At 39.4% G+C, this 24,039-nt stretch overlaps 1 protein-coding gene across 2 annotated transcripts; it reads right to left on the reverse strand.

The window, feature by feature from the left end:
* Positions 1 to 383: 383 nt before the first annotated feature.
* nectin4b (nectin cell adhesion molecule 4b) lies at positions 384 to 24,036 on the reverse strand. 2 transcript variants are annotated; one of them, XM_061731908.1, is made up of 11 exons: positions 23,659 to 24,036; positions 18,619 to 18,819; positions 16,782 to 16,949; positions 13,364 to 13,642; positions 9,064 to 9,181; positions 6,231 to 6,382; positions 5,818 to 5,986; positions 5,513 to 5,588; positions 5,174 to 5,233; positions 4,871 to 5,065; positions 384 to 3,765 (listed from the first exon to the last, which is right to left on the reverse strand). In XM_061731908.1, exons 1-11 carry the CDS (start codon positions 23,699 to 23,701, stop codon positions 3,481 to 3,483), a joined length of 1,746 nt encoding a protein of 581 aa, XP_061587892.1. In that variant the 5' UTR covers positions 23,702 to 24,036; the 3' UTR covers positions 384 to 3,480. The 2 variants fall into 2 exon arrangements, with proteins under 2 accessions (XP_061587892.1, XP_061587891.1); XM_061731907.1 differs by having other exon boundaries at positions 4,850 to 5,065.
* Positions 24,037 to 24,039: the final 3 nt, after the last annotated feature.

The following is a 24,039-nucleotide window of genomic DNA, read 5'->3' on the forward strand; positions in this document are numbered from 1 at the left end:
TTACGTTCACTCAGAAGATCCATGGAGAGTAAAGCAGCAGCAAATTTGAATGACCCAAAGTCTGAAAATGTGTCAAATACTTCTCTTTGCTATTTCACAGCACGACAAGCAAAGATGAACAGCCCTCGCATCCAACTCAACAGAACTGGTGTTCAGATAGATAGATATATAGATAGATAATCCCAAAGAAGTAGCTGAAAAAACACTTTATAGTAGACGATACTAGATTTAGCTTCATATTTTCTGAACTCATCACCTGTCCAAAGAAGACCATCATCTCTGTTTTTCTTTCTTAACCCTAATGAGAAAGTAAAAATCTAATTGGTGAAACCAAAACCGGCTCATACTGCAAAAGTTTTGTCTTATCAACTTCAAGAAGACCTTTATTTTCACATTTGAAATCCCACATGCTGCAGTTTTATGAATAAACATTTTTTTTATTTATTTTTTTATTTAAAAGGGACAACGCACATTAATTGACATGAGCACTTAAGTCCATCATGTAAATGTGCCAGATTTAGCCATACAGGCTTAATTTACATCTGCAGTCCCTGGCAGGTTGATGGTATATATAAAAAACATTGAAAAAGAACACACTAAAACATAGAGTACAAACAATTAGAAACACAAACATATTAGCTCACACAAAAGCACATAAACACAAACAGGTAGTAAAAACAATAACCTGACCCCTATACCAGATTATGACAGCATGTTTGATTATCCAGTAGCCACTGTTTTATGTTTTTAGAGAATGAATGAAGAGATGTGATGTTCCTTAGTTGTATGGGTATAGTGTCCCAGGTATGAGCTGCTCGATAGGGGGCCAGACCATGAAGGATTTTATAAACAAGTAAAATGTCTGCAAACTTAATCATATTTCCCCAGTTTAAGAAACCCATATTTAGTTAAAATATTACAATGATGATATAAATTAGACTTTTTATCCAATGTTTTCAAAGCCTGCTTATAGAGTTTTTCCACTGATTGTTATACGGTCCTACCTGTCTGCGACCAGCTGGTAAGACAGTAGTTAATGTGCGAGAGAAACATGGCGTTGATGTATAACTTTGCAGCCTCAGTTGTTAGATTATTCCTAATGTGTTTCAAATTTACCACATTAAATGTAATTTTATTCACAACTTTTTTAACTTGGGTTTTAAATGTGAGTTGTGAATCTATTACTATGCCTAAATCTTTGATCTCATGGGCTACTGATAGTCTTTTCCCTGCTACAAAAAACATCCAGATCTGGATCCCTATTTGCAGACTTTGAAAAAAACATACATACAGTTTTATCAACGTTGAGGAGTAAACAAGAATTTGTCAACCAATTAGTGATATTGACCATTGAGGCTGTTAGTTCCTCTGCAGCTTCCTTTCTTATTTTTAGCATGTAGATAAATGACTGTGTCGTCTTGTCATTTCAACATCTACATGTCAAAACACTGATATATAAAAATAAGTTTACAAGTGTACATATTTATCTCCCAACAGTGCTTCAAAAGGTTTTCACAGTTCATCCAGTCCGTCATCATGGAGCACTAAATACTAAATGAAAACATTATATATTTACAATCATGTATTTTTTCCCTGTCAATTCTAATGATTTAGTATCAGGACATAACAAAAATTAAGATTTAAAAAAAAAAAAAAAGATGTAGTTCTCACCATGTCTAACTCTAAATAAAATCCTCAATTGAACACCAAATTAAGCCATTACACTTTTGTCACCAGTCCATCGTTCTATAGTGAAGTGGAAAAACTGAAACAGTTGTCAATCTTCCCAGAAGTAGACTGATCCCAAGATCAGACCTTGCAATGCTCAGAGAAACTACATCTTAGAGTTGCAGGCTTCACTTAACACATTAGTTGTTTAAGTTCACGTTGGTGCAGTTGAGGAAAAAAAAAAGTATGGTTTATTTGAAAGGGCTGCGGGAAGAAAAGATCTGTAAAAAGAAATTTGCAGCACGGCCTCAGCTTGCAAAGTTACATCTGAGCAAACCACAAGAGTATCGTTGGTACATTTTTATGAAAACCCAACATGAAATTATCCGCATAAACACCTCAAACCAGCTGTCAAGTGGTAAATGGGTGATGATGTGGGCCTGCTTTGCACGACCGCAGGACCTGGGCGTCCTGCGGTCGTGAGTGACCATGAACTCCTCCCAGATCTGCCCGACAGGCAAAGCTTGGTTTTAAATCGTTTCATGCAACAGAACAATGATTGCAAGCACAGCAGCAAATCCTGTAGCAGTAGCAGAAATGAAAATGTAAAATAAAAGGCTGTGCAACGGCCTGGTCAAAGTCCAGACTGCAGCTCGTCTGAAACCCAGAGTTGGGGATTTGAGAGAGCTGTGCACAAGAGCCCACAAACCGCCATGAAGCGAAGCAACCCTGTAAAGGAAAGTGGTCCAGCATATTATGAAAAGACCTACACACTGATAATGTCACACAGAACATGATAACATCAAATTATTATTATTACTAAACAACAGTATAAAATGATTCATGGTGTGTACATGGATTTCACATCTGGTTTCTGCATTTTAGCTTAGTTTTTGTCAGACAAGTAATGACATAATATGCGTTATGAGCTTCTGTTTAAATTAGGTGGCATTTACCTAATTTTAAGACCTGATTAAAAAAAAACAAGTCATGATACATAAAGCCTTAGAACTGACAGCTCTTGTTCGGATGAATGTAGTTGGCCCTCCTGCAGAATCTGTGGATGAGGACATTTTTATCCACTCAGATCCACTATTACCTCAATTAGAGCTTGTTTGACCTGTCGGCTGTTGGCAACGTAATAAACATCAAGCAACTACATTTTCACATATTTATATAGATATATCATACATAGATGTACAAAGTGTACACAGTTCTCATCCACAAGAGTATTCTGGTTGGAAAAATCTTGACAACAGTCGCTTTGTACATTCTGACCTCCCTGAATAGTTGGATGTAAACACAGCACTTCAAGATAGAGGCGAGACTCGTGAAGAAATTACCAAAAGCTTTGGATACACGTTTAAATTTACCCAATACAACCAACTCTGCGCAACAAGGATGTTGATTTCTTGCATGTTTGAAGAGTTTCCGTTTATGTTCCCTTGTAGTTACGGCTCACTTGACTCTCCGTGAGAGGATTTAAAAAAATATTGTGGATAATTCATTTCCCAAGTATGGAATAGCTCTTCAGTGAACCGTAACGTCCCACTTCCTGTCTTGCTGCCGTCATGTCTCTGCTGGCAGTTAACCAATGACGGGATGAAAAGAGGCAAAAACAAAAAAAACTAACTTTCCAGTTATTATAGAACAATAACTGAGCAGAATCCCACTGATAACAGGAAACATTAGCCTTCTGACAGTTTCTGAAGGCAGTTTTACACTGTTCAAAGTGTCTGGTTAGAAAGATTACGGTTCACCGCTGTGGCAGGGATGAGACAAGCTTCCATGTTCAGGATGAAAGTATGAGGTTTAAATGATTTGCGACTTTGTGGTCATCAGAATGGCGTTGGAGTGTGGTTTGGGCCTGAGCAGCCCTTTGCTGTAGTAAAAATGGTTGGTGAGAGCCTCTGAGATCTGGCACGAGCTGTTGCTTTCCTCGTCGTCATGTCCCTCACGTCCAGACTGAGTGGGAGCCCAGTCGTCTTCAGACGGAGAGTCTCTCTCCTGCAGGTGGCCCTGGTCCGACTCCTGAGGGCCCACGCAGTCGTCCTGCTGCGGCTTCAGGGGAGTCAGAGACGATGGGAGGCCCGAGTCCTGGAAGACACGGCAGAAAACACGGGAATGTTTTAATTCAAAATGTGTTTTTATTTCAACTGGAAAGCAACTCAAATAATTACTCAATTAATAATCTAGTGACCAGTTACAAATATTTCGGCACTATAATTGATAATATGCTCAAATTTGATGTGAACTGTGACACGCTTTGCAAAAAAGGTCAACAATGCCTCTTTTGTCTGAGGAAGCTCACTAAATTCCAGGTAGACAAAACCCTGATGAAAATGTTTTATAGTGCTTTTATTGAATCTGTTATTTCATTTTGTATCATTTGTTGGTACGGAAATCTTGCCAGCAAGGAAAACAACTCCCTGGGGAGAATTGTGTGTGTTGCTTCTAAAGTTGCTGGGATGAAGTTCAGCAGTCTGGACGAAATTTTGAATTCTCAGGTGCTTAAGAAAGCAAAATCCATTCGCAGGGACGATACTCACCCTCTTAACCAAGAATATAAGCTTCTTCCCTCTGGCCTTCGCATAACTGTTCCGCCAGCGACAAAAAAATAGATATACCGGTACATTTTCCTTTGTGCCTCTCTCCATTAAGGCTTTGGACGCTGCAGAGAAGAGGAGGTAATTGTGGCACTGTGGTTTAGAACCTGGTCCATGCTGCCACCCGAGTTGTTGAAATTTATTAAAAACTATTTATGCTGATCGGTAGTCTGCCTTTTTATTGCTTCTCCCTCCTTGTGTTCTGTGGGCTATGAGCTTGGTGCACCTGATGTAGTTTTTCTCTGCTCGCATCATGTATGTTCTTATGACTAAACGTAGCTGTATGATGAATGTGTGCTGAATGTTTATATCTGCTGAAAACCTAATTCCCCTTCAAGGGACAAATTAATAAAGTGAAGTGATTTTTGGAAAAGAAAAAGTCTGTCGTCAAAATAAATAAAAATTGTTAAAAAAAACAACAAAAACCAGCAAAAATAAAGATGACATCATTTACCAGAGAGCGTTTCCACCTCTAATTCTATCTGTTCTTTGTTCTTTGTTTGTAGTCCATGACAGAAACTCAGGACTTAACGAAACAATTACACATTACAAACAAAACTACATTTCAGCCTAACCTCTCTGACGCTCATGCATACCAGTGACATGTTGCTGCCCTTCAGGTTCAACTTCAGCGCCCTGCTGCGCTCCTCCTTCTCCCCATCAATCTCGGCTCCTCTCAGGCTCTCCTCGCCGTCGCACCAGACGACGGGACGTCCCAGCTCGTCCACCCGTCCTGCAGGTCCCCACCCCCTACCCAGGGTGGACTGGCTGCCTTTGCAGTGTAGCAGCCCCTGCAGACGGCGAGGAGGAAGTTACAACACAACACTCATTCATCTCAACAATGACCATGCAGATTAGCAGATAAACACTTCCAGGTACTAAGAAGTCATTAAACGTACCAGAGATATTTGGCTGTTTTTTATTCGGTTGTCGTCCATGAAATGCACATAATCTTCCGGCTGGAAAGAAAAAGCAAAAGTGTAAAAAAAACGATAGTGAAAGTCAATACAAAAGACAAAAAAAATAACTCCTCCAAATGATTTATGTATGATATGTGTCAATGAACACAACAATGTTTCATTTGTTTAAAGCTGTAGAAGCCTGTAATCATTGGTCTCCGCTCCAGACACGGCTGCCTATTACCGGCGGCTCCACCCAACCAGGCCGGGTGTGTCGACGTGATTTTTCTGGGAGCTTGCAAGTTATTGTTCTCAGAAGGAGACTGTTTGTGTTTGTACCTGCACTCTGGGGTCTGTGCTGACAGAGTTCATCCTTCTGAAGGAGTTCTGTCTCGAGAGGTTGCTAATTTCATCCCTGGGAAGAAGAAGAAGGAAAAAAAGGAGCATATTTAGAGGATTTATGCAACAATAAAGCCCTTCAAATGTAATTTCAGGAAACAAGTCATGCGTTTTAAAACCGTTTAAACAGCAGCCCACAACCAAACATCAACAAGAGAGGGTGTCATCACAGACAAAGCCATTCACAAAAGCAGCTTCCAGTTTCCCACAGTGGGGCCTCGTTGAGAAAGTGTGGTTCAACTCGCCTCTTTTCGTTGAGCTCCCGCTCCAGCTTCCTGTTGCGCCGCCGGTGGTGGCTGTTGACCAGCAGCACCACCAGAACCAGGCCCAGGACCACAGCTCCGGCACTGGCGCCGATGATGATGATCAGCAGCTGATTGTCGACGGGGGCGTCGCTCTTCCGCTGAGATTGCTCTTGGGGGGGGGGACCGTGAAGATATCAGATCATTCACATTTTCATCAACACGTCTGCAGCTTTCAGTTTTGATCTTATCTTTTGCCACCAGGGGCCGACATATTTACACAACCACTTCAAATAAAAGGAGAGTTGTTCTTTTATTCCTTGTTGGTGTTTTTTCTTTAACTCATATTCTTTAGTTGCAATCATCTATCTTTTCTCATCCTGTGCACACAGCACTGCAGTGATTCACGCACCTACCTGCTATATTTAAGGTAAACTCGGCTTTTCCCACTCCCAGACTGTTTCTGACCGCACACTCGTAGACCCCGCTGTCATTCATGCGGAGGGCCCGTCCAAAAATCAGTTTCTCTTCAGTCACAGACACCCCATTGGGAAGAGCTCCTCCTCTCCTGAAGGCAAGAGGAAAATTTAATCAATAGAGATATCAGAGAGAGGTTAACCGCACAAACACCTATGAGTCACTGCAGGAAACAACAGGTGTGACGAAGTTTGGCAAAGGTAAAATAAAACGAAGGATGACGCTACATTCCAGTTAAGCCCTTAGGTTCAAATGCAACAGCATAACATTAAACAAGAGATTTGCATAATAAATAAACACTAGAACATTAGATTAATCAGAGTGAAACCACAAGTTTGCATGCACCACAACGTGTACCCACTGATCCGAATTGAAAAAGAAATACTAAGTGTGGAGGAGGGCGGCGAGACTGGACAGAGTTCCCACATACTGGCACCACATAATGGAGAGCAAGTTTCTGACCAGGTCCACTGAGACGGGTCATGTTGCCAAAGCTGCAGCGACTATTTAACTGCTGCTTTACCCCCCAAAAGTGGAGCCAGCTCAGATTTCTCCTCTCGAAGCCCCACCTAGGTTCTGTGACCAGCTTTTCATCGTAGAACCACAGGTGGAGATTTCATGTGACACACAGGTAAGGGCTGAGAGTGATAAGAGATCAGGTGAGCAATCCTCCCCGAGCAGCCAAAAGATATATCTGTGAAATATCTTCACATCAAAGCAGTCAGGTGAAGAGTACCATTGAACAAGGAGGAAAAATCCACAGTAGTTGCAGATTGAAGATGAGGAAGTGAGGAAGACAGCTGCCCTCAACAAGTATGCTGGCCTTTAGGTTCCCTCATCAGTGACTTCAGAGACGGAAGTATATTTTGAGACACATTTACAAAAATGCACCTTAGTCAATATATTGCTGCCATTAAGAAGGAACACACCAATCTTCATGACATCTCTCCCCTGAAGGTAAATGCCAGATTGAAAGCTAAGCCCTGAGGCTGAGAAGAATATGTCGGCTCACAGGAGATGACTGCTTCAGGCACAGATGTGGGGACGGATATGAGGACATTTTAAAAGCATTTACAAAGAAAAAATGCCATCTCCGCTCTACAACAAAGCCAACGAGAACTTTCTAGATCCGGCTGCTGAATCAGACACCACAAGATGAAGGGTTTGAGTCAGTTACGCAACCAAGCAACCAATGATCAGTATGCAGGAGATTCTTCAGGGCTCCTTTATGGACAAGTGAACAATTAGAGCAGCAAACCCCCAACTGGGCCTTCATGGTAGATTTGTCAAACAAAGTCCTTTTGCACTGAAAGAATACATGATAAGACATTGAAATGACAAGCAAAATTATTAAATTAACCGTTGACCATTATTGTTTCATTTCCTAATAAATTCTGAAAGAAATCAGGCACCAAGTATCAACCAAATAGCAAGATCCTGCAGTCAGACATGGTCATAACAGCGTCCTGGGATACTACTACAGAGAAAGTAAGAGATGGATGCTGAAAAAACAGATTTCAGCATCCTTAAATGTGGATATGAATCCCAAAGAGCTGAGCACTAACAAGACTCACTTGTGGGATCTTTTCCAAAAAGGCCTGAACCCACCATTTCTGCTAAAAGTACTTTAAATGAAGTAACTGCGTTAAAGGTTTGGATACATTTGTCAATTATAAAGTGTAGAGAATTGTGAATACGTCTTCTCTCTGATAAAATAATAAGTTTGGTTCTTCTGGTTAAACGTCGATTTCCAGGCGATGCTACCATGAGATTCAAACCACCTGAACACCATCATACTAGTATCAGCAAAAACACGTTGCGATTGTTCTGGTACGTTATGTACCAGAGGAAATGTCTGTGAATGGGACAAGTACCAAACCCAAAACCATTTCACCATATATATTTTTTTAAGCACAAAGTTTACAAACATGTGCGGCATGTTATGCTGTCTAATTAGTTTCAGGCTTTGGAGCATTTATCAGTGATGGATAGACAGATGTCAGATTTTATCAAAAGTTGTAAAAGCTAATAAGCAACTAGAATCAGTGGGTTTTTCTGGGTTGCTATGTTACATAAACTCTGCATGTTTTCTGCATCATTTAACACATAGTTCCTTGTAATCGCTAACTTACCATCTCTTTTTAAAGCTGATCAGTTATCCAAGACAGGATGAAAGGGTCATTATTTCCGGCAGAGTTATTTAAGGAGATTGATATCACGAGATGTTTAATCAAGAATCATTTTAGCATCTCACGGCCGTCTAACGGCAGAAACAGTTTTCATTCAACACTCAACGTTCGACCACTGTGTGCAGAGGTAGATCTGTAATAACTGGTACTGTGTCTCTAATTAAAGCACAGACCCTGTGTTTTACCAGACATTAGAGCGATATTTAAAGCACGGCACTATGATTAAGTGCTTATCATGCGTCTCCTGCTCTTCCTTGTGTTGCTCACTCGCTCACTCGCTCCCTCGTGTGAAAACATAACCCTCCCCACGTTTTCTGACTTCACATTTCGCCACAGCTCTTATCCTGCAGTGAGCTGAACCAGAAACAAAGATGCCCCCCCTTTACATTCAAACCCATTACATGCATGCCAGTGGGGGCTTACTTGTATTTTGAGCCACATTCCTTTGTCATGTTAAGAGCAATTTAGCAACACAGAGTATAACAGTGAGGTGGATCAACGTGTAATTGTCACAGATCTGCTGGCAGCCAGACGGCGTTAAAGTGTTGTTTTGTGAGAGCAGCAGAAAGTACGATGACGGTACCTTGTCCAGGAGATGTTCTGAGGTTTGGGGAAACCCACGACTTCACACATCAGCTCAGCTTCCTCCAAACCCACATACCAATGACCAGGAGAGGCGGAAATGGTGGCATCTGGGGGATCTGATGCAAACACAAAATGTAAGTGGGCAGCAAACACGAAACACAAAGTGTTTCCCGGTAACTATTTTCACACCATCAAAAAACATTTGATTGTTGTTTTTGAAATAAAAAGTTCAAATTTAAGCTGAGAAGTCCCAGATTAGCTGTGAGGACTCGAGTCAAGACCAGGGGCTGGATTCACCAACATGTTCTTAAGAACGATCTTAAGAAATGTCTTAAGATCTAAAATTAAGAAGTTCTTAAGTGCAATTCCTCAATATTTACTTAAGAACCGTCTTAAGAACTGTAATTTCTTACAGATTTCTTATTTTTCCTACTTAAGAACTTCTTAAAATATGTCATTGCACTGCGCCAACAAACAACATTTATACAGGTAGTTTGTGTCTTAACCGTCAGTCACTCACTAAACATGGAGAAGTAGAAAAAGAGATGCAGGAACTTTTCAAGGCAGGAGCTTGAGGTTATGGTGGATGAGATTAATGTGCGAAAAAAAAATACTATTGGGGAAAATCAATAATAATTAACTACCATGCTAACTAACATGCTAACAAACAGTTAACAGGCTCTTTGTGTAATTAATTACAAAGTATATCCTCAAACTATGACCTACTAGTCTAAACTTGTCTAAAATGTGTTGAAAAAGGTGATATTAGAGGCTTATTATTTTTATTATTATTACCTTTTCACAAAATAAATTTTAAGACAGGTCAAGGTTGTTAAGTTAAGAAAAAAGTGAAGAACAAATTTGAGAACTTTTATTTCAAGAATACCATTTATTCTTAAGTTTTTTCTTAAGAAGAAACTTAAGAATAAAGTTGAGAAAATACTTAAGAACTTTTTTTTGAGAATATGACTTCTTCTCTTTTTTCTTCTTAAGACTGAACTTAAGAAAAAAATGACTCTTAAGAAGATTTTTCTTCTTAAGAATGTTTTGTGAATCCGGACTCAGGTTCTTACATCCTTCTAAAGGCTTTTTAGAGAAAAAGAAAAGAGCATCTAATTTGATATGAATACCTCCTTGTTCCCGTGTGTGTGTTTGTACTTAAAGCAGAAGTCAATTTACTCCTTTCTGACTCTAATCTCTAACGGTGGATGAAATTCTGCTTCCCGTTTCTTTCTCTCTCCAGATTTCACCTCAATCAAGTTAAAATATTTGAGATTTTGCAATAGATTTCTGTTGGAAAGACAGCTGGATAAAAAAGAGCTGAAATGAAAAAAAGAGAAATAAAAGCTAAATTCTGTTCCTTGACAATGCTGACAGTGAAGTTATGTAAATGCAACAGTGAAGTGAATGGGAATCTCTGGCGCAAATGTAGGCTATTATTTAAATTAAAAAGATTTAAACATCTTCTTTAAGAGATAGCTCCTCTTAAGCTCTTTCTGAAGGAACATACTTATAACTACACAGCTGGCAGGATAACCTTCTCACTTATTCCTGGTGATTCCTGCAAATCTTATAACAGATTTATCTCAATCAACTGTCATTTTTTAAATAACTTTTTGTTGGGTCCCTGGATAGCTCAGTGAGTTGAGCGGGCTCCATTTGTAGAGGCTATAGTCTGGTTTGAGTCAATGTCCCCACCGTCTCTACCCATTTCCTGTCCACCTACTTTCTCAATAAAGCCACTAGTGCCACAAAAACCTTTGAACCTTTTTTGTTATGTTCTCTGGAAAGTATAAATTGCCCCAAAATCAAACCCTATACTTGGCAAATTCATGACCTAAGTTCACATCTTTGGCCTTCGGTCCAACTGGGGAGTCTGACTGGACTTATCCAGTCTGCCTGGACTGTTTGATGTTTGGTTCGCTCTCACAGATTCTTTTTTCACAGACCAACAATAAAGGTATACAAATATGATCATGAAAGTCCACTGCATAGTTTTGATTCTAACGGGAAGATCTTAAAAAGTTGATCTACAGCTCAGACGAAAAGACTGAACTGAAATGAATTACCGTTATTATGACACCTGGAGGTGTCAATAAAAGTATCGACATCAAACCCAATCATTTAGTTGCCAGTCTGGACAACAGTGAAGCAGCGAACCTGCTTACAAGTTCTGCAAGATTTGGATCTGTTAAGTGTCAGAGCACGTTTCTGTGTTTAAAACAGAAAAGGTTGATTTCTTGAGAACTAGTTGATGGGGGGGAAAAAAAGAGGGCAATTTCTCTTTATTTTGACCCAAAGATGCTGCGGCGTAAACATAGGTGTAGTTATTTATGTCAATAACCCACTTAAGGCTTTCCTGTTCAAGTTGCTGCAAAAGCAAATACAAGCTGTGAAGTGCCACTAACACACCAAATAAAACAGTAATAACCAGTCACACTTCTGCTCTTCCTGCTTTAAGAGTCAACAGCTACAGGAACAAGAAAGCATTATTATAAGTTCAGAGAAGCTGTCCGATTGTTTTTGTTTATGAATTTAAAACGAGTTTTGTGTGTAGTTAGAGTCCAACAAGAAATTACACATGGAGGGACTTAAAATGTAAGAATAAACGTGGAATATGTGAAGTCTCCTTTTGTGTCCGATGGAAGGATCAGATCAAGATTGTCTGGTGTGTAACAACTTGTGTGTCATTTCTTTTACTAAATCCTCCAATACACAAAACCCAAATGATTTGGAAATAAATACCGGTAATGCAAACAGGTTATATCAAATCTAAAAATAAAATCATTTGTGTGTCCTTTTGTTTATATAGACATAAAATAGTTCTCCACAGGTTTTTGTGTTGCCATGATTAAATTCATAATACAGGACTGATACACATTTATGGAGGATTTTTTGTGCCAAAATTGAATAAATAAATACATCATTAATTAATTAAAATGGGAATGAAATATATCATTAATTAATTAAAATACAATTCATTTTAAGTAAAAATATATATTTATTATTTCAGCATTTAATTAATTAATGACACATTTAATTAATGATTTCGTGTTACGTGTGAATCATGAAATGTAAAAATGCATTTAATTAATTAATGACACATTTAATTAATGATTTCGTGTTGCTGAATCATGAAATGTAAATGTAACTGTCAGTTTCACTTGTCAAACTCAGTGGGCGGAGCTAACGCAAATCTAGTAGAATCCACTGCTTTGGACTTTCTAAACATGACAGCTGAGTTTGGAATGATTTTCGTGAACTTTGTAGAGAGATGGTGAGCGATATCTTCAACCTTGCAGAGTATGTGGAAGTAGGATCTGCTGACCCCGAGCATGTAGCGTGTAAAGCAGAGGAACTGCTCAAAGTCGTTGGAGTTATTTCTGCACTTTCCCATCTTGACTTGATGTACAGGGGAACCAATGAGGTGTTTGGAATCCGCCCACTGAGTTTGACGAGTGAAACTGACAGTTTTACATTTACATTTCATGATTCAGCAACACGAAATCATTAATTAAATGTCATTAATTAATTAAATGCAGTTTTACATTTCATGATTCACACTCAACACGAAATCATTAATTAAATGCTGAAATAATAAATATATATTTTTACTTAAAATGAATTGTATTTTAATTAATTAATTACATATTTCATTCTAATTTTAATTAATTAATGACACATTTAATTAATTAATGATATATTTCATTCCCATTTTAATTATTTAATGATGTATTTATTTATTTAATTTTGGCACAAAAAATCCTCCATACACATTTGCCATCACTTAGAGCTTCAAAACCCACCGAACTAACCTGAAACTGTTGACCGAAACCCTCAAAAACTATTTTGTTTGTTGTTTTATATGAATATTTATTCTAAAGCAACATTCCAGCGTAGCCGACTGATGACCCAAGACGGCGAGTTATGTTTCACTTTAACAAACAAAAACAAATGTTCACACGTACGCATTTCTCATTTGTTAATACGAAACAGTAGTGTGGCGCTTCAGTATTTTAAATACTGAATGAACGCACTATGTACTTTAGCATTAAGGCAGATTGTCTTCTTTTGAGGAGGGTGCATTGTTCCTTTGTGTTCAGACGATAAACTCGCTCTGACACACAAAGCCTGTTGGGCCCGCCCTCCGATACAATGATTCTGAAGTGCAAAACACAAAAACAAACTGGGAAAAACAACAACGTGACTTTAACTGTCAGCAGGTAAAAGAGTTTTCCTATATTTACTTTCTCTCAGACCTGAATGGGTCCTTCGGTAACACCATCAGCTGTACTCACACTGAACCGCCACGCGGTTTGTGATCCTACGGGGTTCCTTCAAGCCCGGATGTGACACCAAGCAGTCCAGTTTTTTCCCGTTCATGCTGCGCAGCGGGTGGAGGGAGAAGAGGCTGGTCACGGTCCCGCCCTCGCCGATGCGGCTCTGGGTCAAGCCCTGCAGGTCTGTGTCCCAGGAGAGCTGTGGAAGTGGGCGACCCACAGCTCGGCAGCTGGCAACCACACCGAATTCCTGGCCCTCTACCAGAGTCACCGGGTCCAGGGAGGAAATGGGTAAAACTAACAAGAAAGAGAAAAAAGAAAGTTTATTTCAGTATGTTTTTTCTATAGAAAACTACGATGATCCACCACTTTAATCCTCACTGAAAGATCCAAGAGATCCCCGCAAAGGTTTTAAAAGACAATCAAGGTCCTCGGGTGATGAACAACAGACTGCACTCATCTCTCGAAGTTTCCCCACAAATATGCATTTTAGCGAAACAGTCACAAATACAAAATGTTTAATAAATCTACTCCATGAATGGTGAGTCCATGTTTGTTTCCAGTGGTCAGATAGGTTGTTTTGTTTTTGTTGTTTGTTTAAAACAACATATGCTGCTGTCCAGATTAAGGCCCCGTTTACACATAGCCGGGTATTTACAAAAACGGATATTTCCCCCTCTACGTTTTGAAAAATTCCATTGTTTACACAAGATCGTTTTCAAAATCTCTTCGTTTACACGGATCCGTATAAATACGCTGTTAACGTCATGCCAGCCAACCAGAATCCTGGAAAAAACATCAACAAATGACACGTGTAACTTCCAGTTAAGGCTGATTTATGGTTCCACGTTACACCAACGCAGAGCCTACGGCGTAGGGTACGCGGCGACGCACACCGTACGGCGCGCATCGCCGCGTACCCTACGCCGTAGGCTCTGCGTCGATTTAACGCGGGACCATAATTCAGGCTTTACTTCCAAGACGGAACGAGAGTCTTTCGTTTGGAGTGACAGAGAAGTGGAGTTACTTTTAAGTGTGACTTTAGAATATAAAACAGGTAAAATACAAGAAAATATTGACGGTGGCCAAATTAATTGTAAACACAGGTGGCACACATGACGCTGGTGATGTGTCTGTTGCATACTGTGACGTTCTGAAGCCTAGATCTCCGTTTTCCTCTCTTTAGACGCAAACGTGTAAACTGAGTTTTTGAAAATCTCCACTTTGGCCGGAGTTTTCAGAAATGATCGTTTTTGGTGACTTTGAGCTCCGTTTTCGTGTAAACGAACGGCCAAAACGCATGAAAACGCATCCGTTTTTGCTCCGTGTAAACGGGGCCTAAAGCTTTTTCAGGGAAGTGTTTGCATATTTCAGCAAAACAATGCCAATCCTCACTCAGCACATATTACAAGAGAATAAATCAGCAGGAAAAGACACAAAAGTGGCTGATTTTATTTAAACCCGTCACCAAATTTAAGAAAAATCTAATTTCTCACTTTCAAAATGCCATTTTTCAAATTCAATGCCATCAAATTTGGAGTTCAACTCCTTGCATTCTCTGTTTATATTGACCATAACATCCAGGTATTTTGCCGAGACCTGTAATCAGACTCAATTAAACCAAAATGACACGACAAAAGGTTTCTGTGAGGCTTAGCGTTAGGTTTCGTCTTATGTTAGCAGTTTCACCGTGCTAGGAATTCTCCAGAGTTTACAGTAATACGATACTGAAGTTATGCAGTTCTTTAGAAAAGCTTCATCGTGTTCATCAAAAATGTTTGCAAGGAGTACGTTGCAAAACCGTGTTGGCAAATGTCACCTGAGATATTTAGATATAAACACTTTTGTTTTTCCTAAACCTCCCGTGTCTCCAACTGGTTTAACACGACTGTGTGACTCACAGTCGGTCATCTCACGCCTGCCGTCAACACTCAGCGTTTTCAGTCTTTCAGCTGGTTTTAAGATTATTAAACAAGCTGTTTGCATTAGTGACGCAGACTATTATTACGGATTAACCTGCAAGTTAAAACCTTTAAAAAACGGAACCCATAAACACATGAAATCCCAGTGTGGCTCATCTACAGAATAACAACAGAAAAACCCATGAAACAGGATTAAAAGCTACACAACCGAGCTGCTTCTGCCTACAGCTTTCAATGACACATGTGCAAATCAGCATTTTATGGCTGCGTGTTTTGAAACTGAGGGAATCCAGCTTGTCAGTTAGTTGCCTGCATGTCTCGGAGGCGTGCCGAGGCAGGCCTGGGACTGAACGGCCGTTACTGAAGCCCCGCAGGAAAGTGAGAACAACTATCATAATTATAGCGTCACTACAAAAGATTCATTTCTCAAAGGACGCTTCCAAAAAAGCGCATTCGTTGAGCTGCCGTAAGGATGACGCAGAAATCATTTCAGAACAATACACAAGCACCGTAACGGCTCCTAAAAGGTGTTTTCATCCAACAGAACATCCAAGTGTTTGCACTTGTTTCTAGACTTTTAATAGGTCTCTTTCATACTTGCAGTTTAGCCATTGTTTCCTTTTTTTAAAACAAAACACTAATAGCAGCAGTTAAAGCAGTGTACATGTTTAAAATGTCATCAAATAACCTACAACTGTGTCAAAAGGATTTACTTCATATGTCGGTACATATTCTTCTTTTTGCTTGTTTTTGGGGGGGCAGATGTATTCAAGAGTTTCATGATAAAAGCTGAAAAGCTTTCCAATCTGCCTGTCAGACTGACTCGACTTGGAAACTTCAAGCTTCCTGTGCCTCAAACTTGTTTTCTGTTATCTAGGGGTGGGTATTGGGAAGGACCTCACGATACGATACGCATCACGATACTTGAGCCACGATACGATACACATTGCGATATCTCGATTATGCGATATCCCGATTGTTATATTCTACATAGTTCACCGAAAAATTTAAAAATGCATTACACATCTTAAAATCCAAGTTGTATATATGTACATCAGATGATAGTGATGGATCTTAAAATCCGAGTTGCACGTTCATCAGATTATAGTGACAATTCATGGGACAAACTGAATCAAAACAATGTTTTATTATAACTATACAAGCTAAAGTTACAACATATTTGTATATGTTTTTCATATTATTTACATCATATGAAATTAACATTAAATTTAGTATAAGGTTGCTTTAATTATGTGGCAAATGATAATAAACAAATGCTTTTTTTCACAAAGTAAGTTCATTTCAGCCATTTAAAACATGAAGGACTTGTATTTTCCATGTGAAGTAACAAGGAACATTATCAGCAGAAGCTAAATGTTTTCTGTGTGGGTTTTTCAAACACTTAGGGTTAGGGGGTGTTTATTTACAGCCACAGCAGCAAACGTTTGAGCAGCTCCTCTTCTGTGTGCGCTGAGAGGATTAAATGGGCGTGGAGGGAAGGAGGTGACACTTACCCCAGACAGTGAGTATGAAGTGTCTCTCAAAGTTTCCATTGGGGAAGGTGGAGATGTGACAAGTGAACCTGCCCTCGTCGGACGCCTCCGTCGTGGGGATGAGCAGGGCTGAGTTCTCTGTGGGGTTGCCGTTCTCGAACCTCACCCTGCCAGAGTAACGCCCAAACTCTGAAAGCCAAACACAGTTCTGGACGATTACAACCACGAAACGGAGAACAAAAACGTAATCCTTCGTGGTGAAAGGCATCAGTTGTGGGAAAAGACCGTGAAAGTTGTAAACCTGAGTCGTCTGAGACCCAACCTGATTTTTCAGTAGCGTGCATTGTTTCAATACTTTTATTATGATAGCTTTACAATCTAATTTAGTTTAGTTTCTGTCAAATAAATGTGTTTGGGATATTGATAACAAACACAAAAGAAGCAAAGATAGAGAAGGAAGTGTAAGATAATCATTGATAAACCAGCTCACCTACAGTAAACACATCTTTGATGTAATTAATCTTTGGATGACTCAATCAGAAAGACTCAGTGAATTGATCTGGTAAACTTATTGCAGTGTAATAAACTGTAAAGGAAACCAGTGAACAATCCTCGTGAACAAACATCTTTATAGTGTCGGAGGATGTCAGAAGAGAAGAGTTAATCTCTGAATCTGCCTTAAACTTGACACAGCGAACACAGTTTCTGTCTCAGTCAAGCTCCTCAGCATCTCCTTCAAAGACGACTAAACAGCAGTCTTCTCCAATTCCTGAATCCCTGATCAACCTAAAGGCATCAAACCTTTACACAGAGGATGTTTTAAATCGTTGTAGCTGGAGAACAACAGGTGGGATGATTAACATTAACAAGTATTAAAGATCCTGCAAATTGTACTAAGTGCATACACACTATGAGAACAAGGAAATGCAAACATCACTGATGAGATTAGTAATGTGTTGTTTCCTCCTACAGGAGGTTAAAATGTCTCCCGCTGAGGACGGCAAACATCAATGATCACTTTATGCAATACTTTTACAATAAGGCTATGCTTACACTGCCAGCCTGATCAGAATCCAATCTTTCAGGCTGATTGTTAACATTATATTTTGCAAGTGTATATTTTGCTAATGGCAACAGATACCAAGCTGATTTGAGCTGGCAGAGTGAACACAGACTAAGTCAGTCGTAAAACTTTTTGACAAGTCTCCCTTTTCTCTTAGTGTATATACTAATATATATATATATATATATATATATATATATATATATATATATATATATATATATATATATATATATATATATATATATATATTATTTATTTATTTTATTTTTTATATGTTATAGTTGTATTTATGGTATAGGATTTTATATATATTTGTTTTCCCCTTTTCATAGTGTCTATAGCTCTAGAAAAGGTACCTATGAATATATTATTATTTTCATCATCATCATCGTTATTATTATTATTATTATTATTATTAACCTTGCACTTATAGTTCGCAGTGATTAACTGCATTTCTTTCTTTGTCTAATCTTGCAATCATTGAGGCACAGTAATGAAGTTTCCTATAAAGCATATTCAGTATAACCTTCTTGAAATTAAAATGTTTTGATTAGGAATTAAAGCTCAGAAAATTAAGTTGCATCCAAATTCAAATTCATTCATATTATATGTTTATAATTTAGGAGGAAAAACATGCGTTTTAAATGATGCAAAACAACCTGAAAATAATGATAAAAATACACAGAGTAGCTTATTATAAAACCAAGAGCTTCTTCATCACACTTTCTTTTCTAGACAACTTTTCATATCATGCAAACCGGTTCTTGAGGGAGTGTACATTCCCAGATTCACCTGTGTGGCCGTCCTGAAAGTGGGCCGTGATGATCTGCTCCTTCGTGCCATTTGGGAGCTCCTTGTACCAGGTGACCTGCACCACCTTCTCCCCCTCCTCCTCCTTGTAGACGCAGGGCAACCGGGTCTGAGCATCGCCCAGGGAGCGCAGGGAGGTAACGGGCTCCCGAGGCTCCACAAAGTCACCGCCAACACACGACACTGACGGGGAAAGGCAACCAGAACAGATGTAATCAATAGGAGATACAGCATTAAAGGTTGTGCAAGGTAATAAGAAGGTAAGAGGGATTATTATATACAGTACTGTAGGATGAATGGGCTGATTCTCAGATAAACACAAAATCTTAGGGGTGAAATATCAACTACAGGCTCAGTCAGGAGTCTTTCAATAACCATTTTCCACAATTCAAAAAAACACTAACATTAATAGTCTTTTGCAGCACTAAGTTCTCCTGCAGTGTTATAATCTGATGTTTTTCTGTTATATAGCATATAAATGGCATGCCCCGGGCATGACAATATCCCATAGTGCATGCAGAAGGAGATCAGGTATGGCCTCTACAGGCGTGCATGTAGACAAAAACTATTCCCGCAGACAGACGTTGACCCCTACGAGGAGTTCACCTAACCTGCTTGTCTGCTGACATGCCAACAAGGAGAAAACATGCACACTGAATACAGCAAAGTATAAACACTTGAACTAAAACACTTCAGCAACAGTCGAGTCTTTCTTTTAGAGCAGAAACTTTTCTATTTTTATGAGCAGGTGTGACAGAAGAGGTTTAATAATCCACATTTCTTTCTTTTGTCAGAGGACTTGAATGATTCATTTCCTCCACTGAGAAAGTCATACTTTTGTCTGTTTTATTTAAATAAGGCTTGTGGAGTGCTGGAGCACCTCAAACAAAAATATTTGTACCTGCACCTTCAGGACTCCAGTGAGTTTCAAGGTGCATGTAACTTTTTGCATGAAAGTTATGAACCACATATTTAATCTTCACAAATGAGGTGTCGGGTTAAACTTAGGTTAAAGTCGTGACATCAAAGTCTGCTATACTGGACATGAAATGGCATATCTAATAGCTCCCAGTACTTTACACCATCTTCCTCAAAGTAAAACTGAATATCTACAGACGATGCCTGAAGGTGAGTTATGAAGATTTTTCTTCCTAAGTGTTTTTCCACCACAGCCGACTGAAAATGCAAACTTGACAAACAGGGTGTGAGGTTCAACTCAGCGACGAAACACAACTTGAAACAAAGACAAACAGAAGACAAACGGAACCCTGAAAGAAGGCACAAACCACAAGTTGGTGGCATTTGACCCCCTTAAGTGTCTATCAGTAAACAAAATTATTGTATTCAATACCCGTTGATACGTTTTTGCCTTCAGTCACGCATTAGTGAGTTAGTCTGAGTACTTTGGAAACGGTGAATTAACTGTGTGTAAAGGCATAACGGGGACAAACGATGAGTTGCAGAAGCCCCAGAGGATGAAATGAGTCCGTCACAGGGACGGCGAGACGGCTGCCGGACAGGACTGGCTTTGAGGAGACACCTAACAAAATGTCTCTTCACTTGACAAGCAAGTTAAGGACACTGCAGAACAAAATGCCACCAGATTATGAATCCGCAGAGGTTGGAGAGGGAGGGACCGGCACGACGGGCTGCATAACAAACTTTGACACCCAACTTGCTCAGCCAACCTTGATGCTTGGCAACCTGGAGGAGCCTCCACCTGCTGGTGTTTCCTGCCGACAAGGTAACACCAGGAACACCAGCGATGGTGGGGAAACTGTTTGTTTTTCCCATGGGAAACACCAGAATCTCCTTTTTTTTTTCCTTTTTCCCCTTTGCTTTGTGGGAGGGTGGTTTATGCACGGATGGAGGGAATCTCTTTATACTCCAATCTCTGCATAAAAGTGACTTTATATTCATAAAGCCCCTTGAATATGATCAATCAGCGTTTCCCTCATGTTATTTTTATTCTTTCATTCTGATCATTGTGCTTTTTGTTCTTCTGGACACACGTCACACTTTGTTTTTCCCCCTTTTATGATCAGGTTTCAAATACCACTCTCAAACTTCATCCGTATGTCCATGAATGGTTGCTAAAAGAACAAAAAGTGTCTCACAAAACAACGTGTGATGTCACCGTGACTACTTTCATCTCTTATTTAGCAGTCTAATGACTCAGATGGAAGTCCCAAACCCTAGACATGTCAATATCTGCAGCTTTCGGCCTGAAGGTCTGCGAGTAACTACAACAAAAAACTAGTAATCATAACAAAACGTCTTGATCATGTCATGTTGGTCTCATGTGATGGATTTAGTGTTTTGGCACACTTTATACTTAAGATCGATAAATATATTGATAATCAGGTTGTGTATTTTTCCCTCTCAGTGAAGCTCACTTAAAGACTTCACTGTGAAGTTGATCCTTTAATTGAAACACTAAATCAGAAGTTATTTTCTTTTTAAAACAGAGCTCTTTAACGAAAACATCAACCATTTTTCTCTGCTCAAGTACAGAAAGAAAGTGGCTTCTTTTATAGACTTGCAACGGCGACGTGTTTTACTATCAAAGCTATCGATAACGTCTGTGCTGTTCTGACTAATGACTGAGACTGTTATCCCAACTGGTTGAAGGTCTACATGTAACCGTGGGACACAAGCAGAAATGGGCATCAGAGAAGTCAAACAAGAAAAGCCAAACATTTGAACTTTGATTTCTGGGGTAAGCACATGGATTTATTTTTTTCCCTGGGGCTACTGATTAACAAACCGAATTAATGATTACAGAAGTGCTGATATGGGGCACAAACTTCCACTAAATCCTGCACATCCAGTACAAGGACAGACTGACAGAACTAACGTGGGAAAAAAAAAAATTGGCAGCCCTCTTCATGCTGGCGGAAAATGTAAATCTGGACAACAAAGGGCTTAAGTGTGGACGACCTTACTGAGGAAAGATAGCAAATGAGACAGACACATAGACTCAGACTGAAACTGATTTCAGAGGGAAGCCGAAAGGGATTATTGTGAGAAGAGGGAGGTAAATGCAACAGCAGGAAAGAGTTAAAACACACACTCACTAGACAAACACTGGCTCACTTAAAAGGGTCACACGGCTGCTCTACAAGTTTTTCCTGTTCACTCAGGATGATCGTAACTTTATCACACCTGCGGTTGGAGGTCAAAAATAATAGTCTGATAAGTGGATTTGATCTTCTGAGGCAAGCGGGGCAATGTTCCTGCTCCGTCAGTGGCTGTAATCTAAACCAAAAGTAGGACACAAAAGCAGGCGAGTAGCAGCAAAGTTTGCCACAAAAACAGGAAGACGCAGGTTGGACGGTGAGCTCTGCTCAGAAGTAAGAATGTGACTGAGCCACATTTCTGCTCCCCCGCCCGGTTCGCCACCCCTGCAGAGGCTGACGCGCTTCTGGACCCAGAGCTTGACAACACCCAGTTCAAACGTGAATGCCTGTTTTGCCCAATCTTCATGCTGCAGGAATTGCTCATGAGCCTGTTTCACAATCAGCATTCAAGTTTATCGTGATGCATTTAAGTCAGGCATGAAAAAAAGATGTCTTTATGGACAAAACATGCTGTTCAAATAGTAAAAGACATCCCCTCATCAATGTGGCCACATGGTCAAAGAGCGTAGTTGTTCAAAATAAATATACTTAAACTTCTTTTTTCTTATTTTAGGCTTTGATGCCTTTCAAAGCTAAATGTCTTTCTTCTTTTAAACAGCTTGTCATAGAAGGAGTCAATAATTTAAACCAAATCAAAATGGTAATTTGAGGCTAAATTAGACATTTCTGTTACCATGAACGAATGAAAGGAATGAGCTTAGAAGAGGATAAATAGATTTCCTGTAAAAGGTATAAACAGCTCTCAGAACATCGTCATCAGCTTGTTTGGCCTATCCATTGTTTATGTTTGCCATTAGAAAAGGCTAGATGATTTAAATTGTAAAGCTTTATAAATAACCTGGCTCCTCAAACCGTGTTCAAACACACAGCAGCCATTAGCTTCACAAAGCATTGCTCTAACACTGACGCCAACTGTTTCAAAAGCTTCAATTATGGTAAAGAAATGAAAGTTAACAGAAAGCTTTTGGTGACGTCTGCTTGAAGAATTCCTAAAGGAGCGAAACAATTTCAATGTGGCTGTAAAACTCCTGGATGGGGATAAAAGGACCTCCAGGAGGATTTAGCAGAGACTTGGAGCACTGCGAGTCTTTACACCAGGACAAGTAGTTCCTGCACTAAAACATGTCATGCCCTGACAACCAAATTCAGGATTAGAAGTTTGCAAATTGAAGATTATACCAGGAAAATAGGATTAATAAACAGTTTTTGGTGTTAAGGTTTGTGAAATGGGTAGCCTACAAAATCGCATGAAAAAAAACAACTTTAACTACCACTGGGGTGGACTTGATCATACTCTTGGTCTTGCCATGACCTTCAGTCCCCACATCATCAACCAAGCTGTGAGCAGATGCCAGAAGAGCAATGGACACAGACTGCCGACAATATTACAGAAGCAGATGAACTTTTCATGAATAAAAAAAGGGTTAAACCACCCAAACAAGAACTGAAACCCTCTAATGTGCAAAAGTAAAAATCTAAACTGTTAATACTTGCCGACTGGAAACATACAGAGTCCCAAAACTTTTACCTAAGTGCCATCTCTTTTCTCTTATCTGTAAAATATATATATCTGTAAAATATATGACATGCTTAATTTATGATGTCTTGGGTTCTGACCACTGGTCTAAAACAGGACCAGAAATGAACTTTAACACTCAGGATCACGCAGGCTCGTTCCTCATTATGTCTCACGCACATGTACCGTGTTTATGGCTTATTTATAAGTTATAAATTCTATAAATACTTATACATTATAACTACAAACTCAGGCGGAAGGGGAAAAAAATGTGCCCTAAAACAGATACACTTAACAAAAGAGTTGAGGTTTTTTAATTCTTTCTTTTCCTTTCTTCTCTGCACATTTCAGGAGCTAGAAACTTACCACTTAAAAGAAGCAGAACCATGACTTCTCCTCTCGAATCCATTTGTAGTCACAAAAAAAGAAAAAAACTTCTTCTTTACTAGTTTCGTTCTTGTTCTTAAAAATGTCCCGTCAAGCTTTCATTATATGCATTAAGTTTAGAAACTCCGCACAGCAACACCTGAGACTCCACAACAGGCAAGTGCGACAGGTGTTTCCTCTTAACTGCATTTGCAGAAATAAAGATGAAAAAAGTCCCTTTTTGTTGTCCCCTAATATGAGAGGAATATTCTCCTGGAAGCTGCAAAATGTGTTAACTTCATTTCAAAATCATGGAAATGTGAGTAAACGCATGAGAGAAAACCAGTGCGTGTCTGGATCAAACGGAAACCTGCCTGTTTG

Source organism: Cololabis saira, chromosome 10 (assembly GCF_033807715.1).
Source record: "Cololabis saira isolate AMF1-May2022 chromosome 10, fColSai1.1, whole genome shotgun sequence".
NCBI lineage: Eukaryota > Metazoa > Chordata > Actinopteri > Beloniformes > Belonidae > Cololabis > Cololabis saira.

Excerpts from the sequence above, each read along its gene's own strand:
- nectin4b (XM_061731907.1), bottom strand. The coding sequence starts at position 23,701 with ATGGATTCGAGAGGAGAAGTCATGGTTCTGCTTCTTTTAAGTG. Across the intron at positions 13,643-16,781 it reads CTTCATACTCACTGTCTGGG|TTTTACCCATTTCCTCCCTG; the intron begins GTAAGTGTCACC and ends CTTTCTTGTTAG. Across the intron at positions 5,987-6,230 it reads GTTTACCTTAAATATAGCAG|AGCAATCTCAGCGGAAGAGC; the intron begins GTAGGTGCGTGA and ends CCCCCCCCCAAG.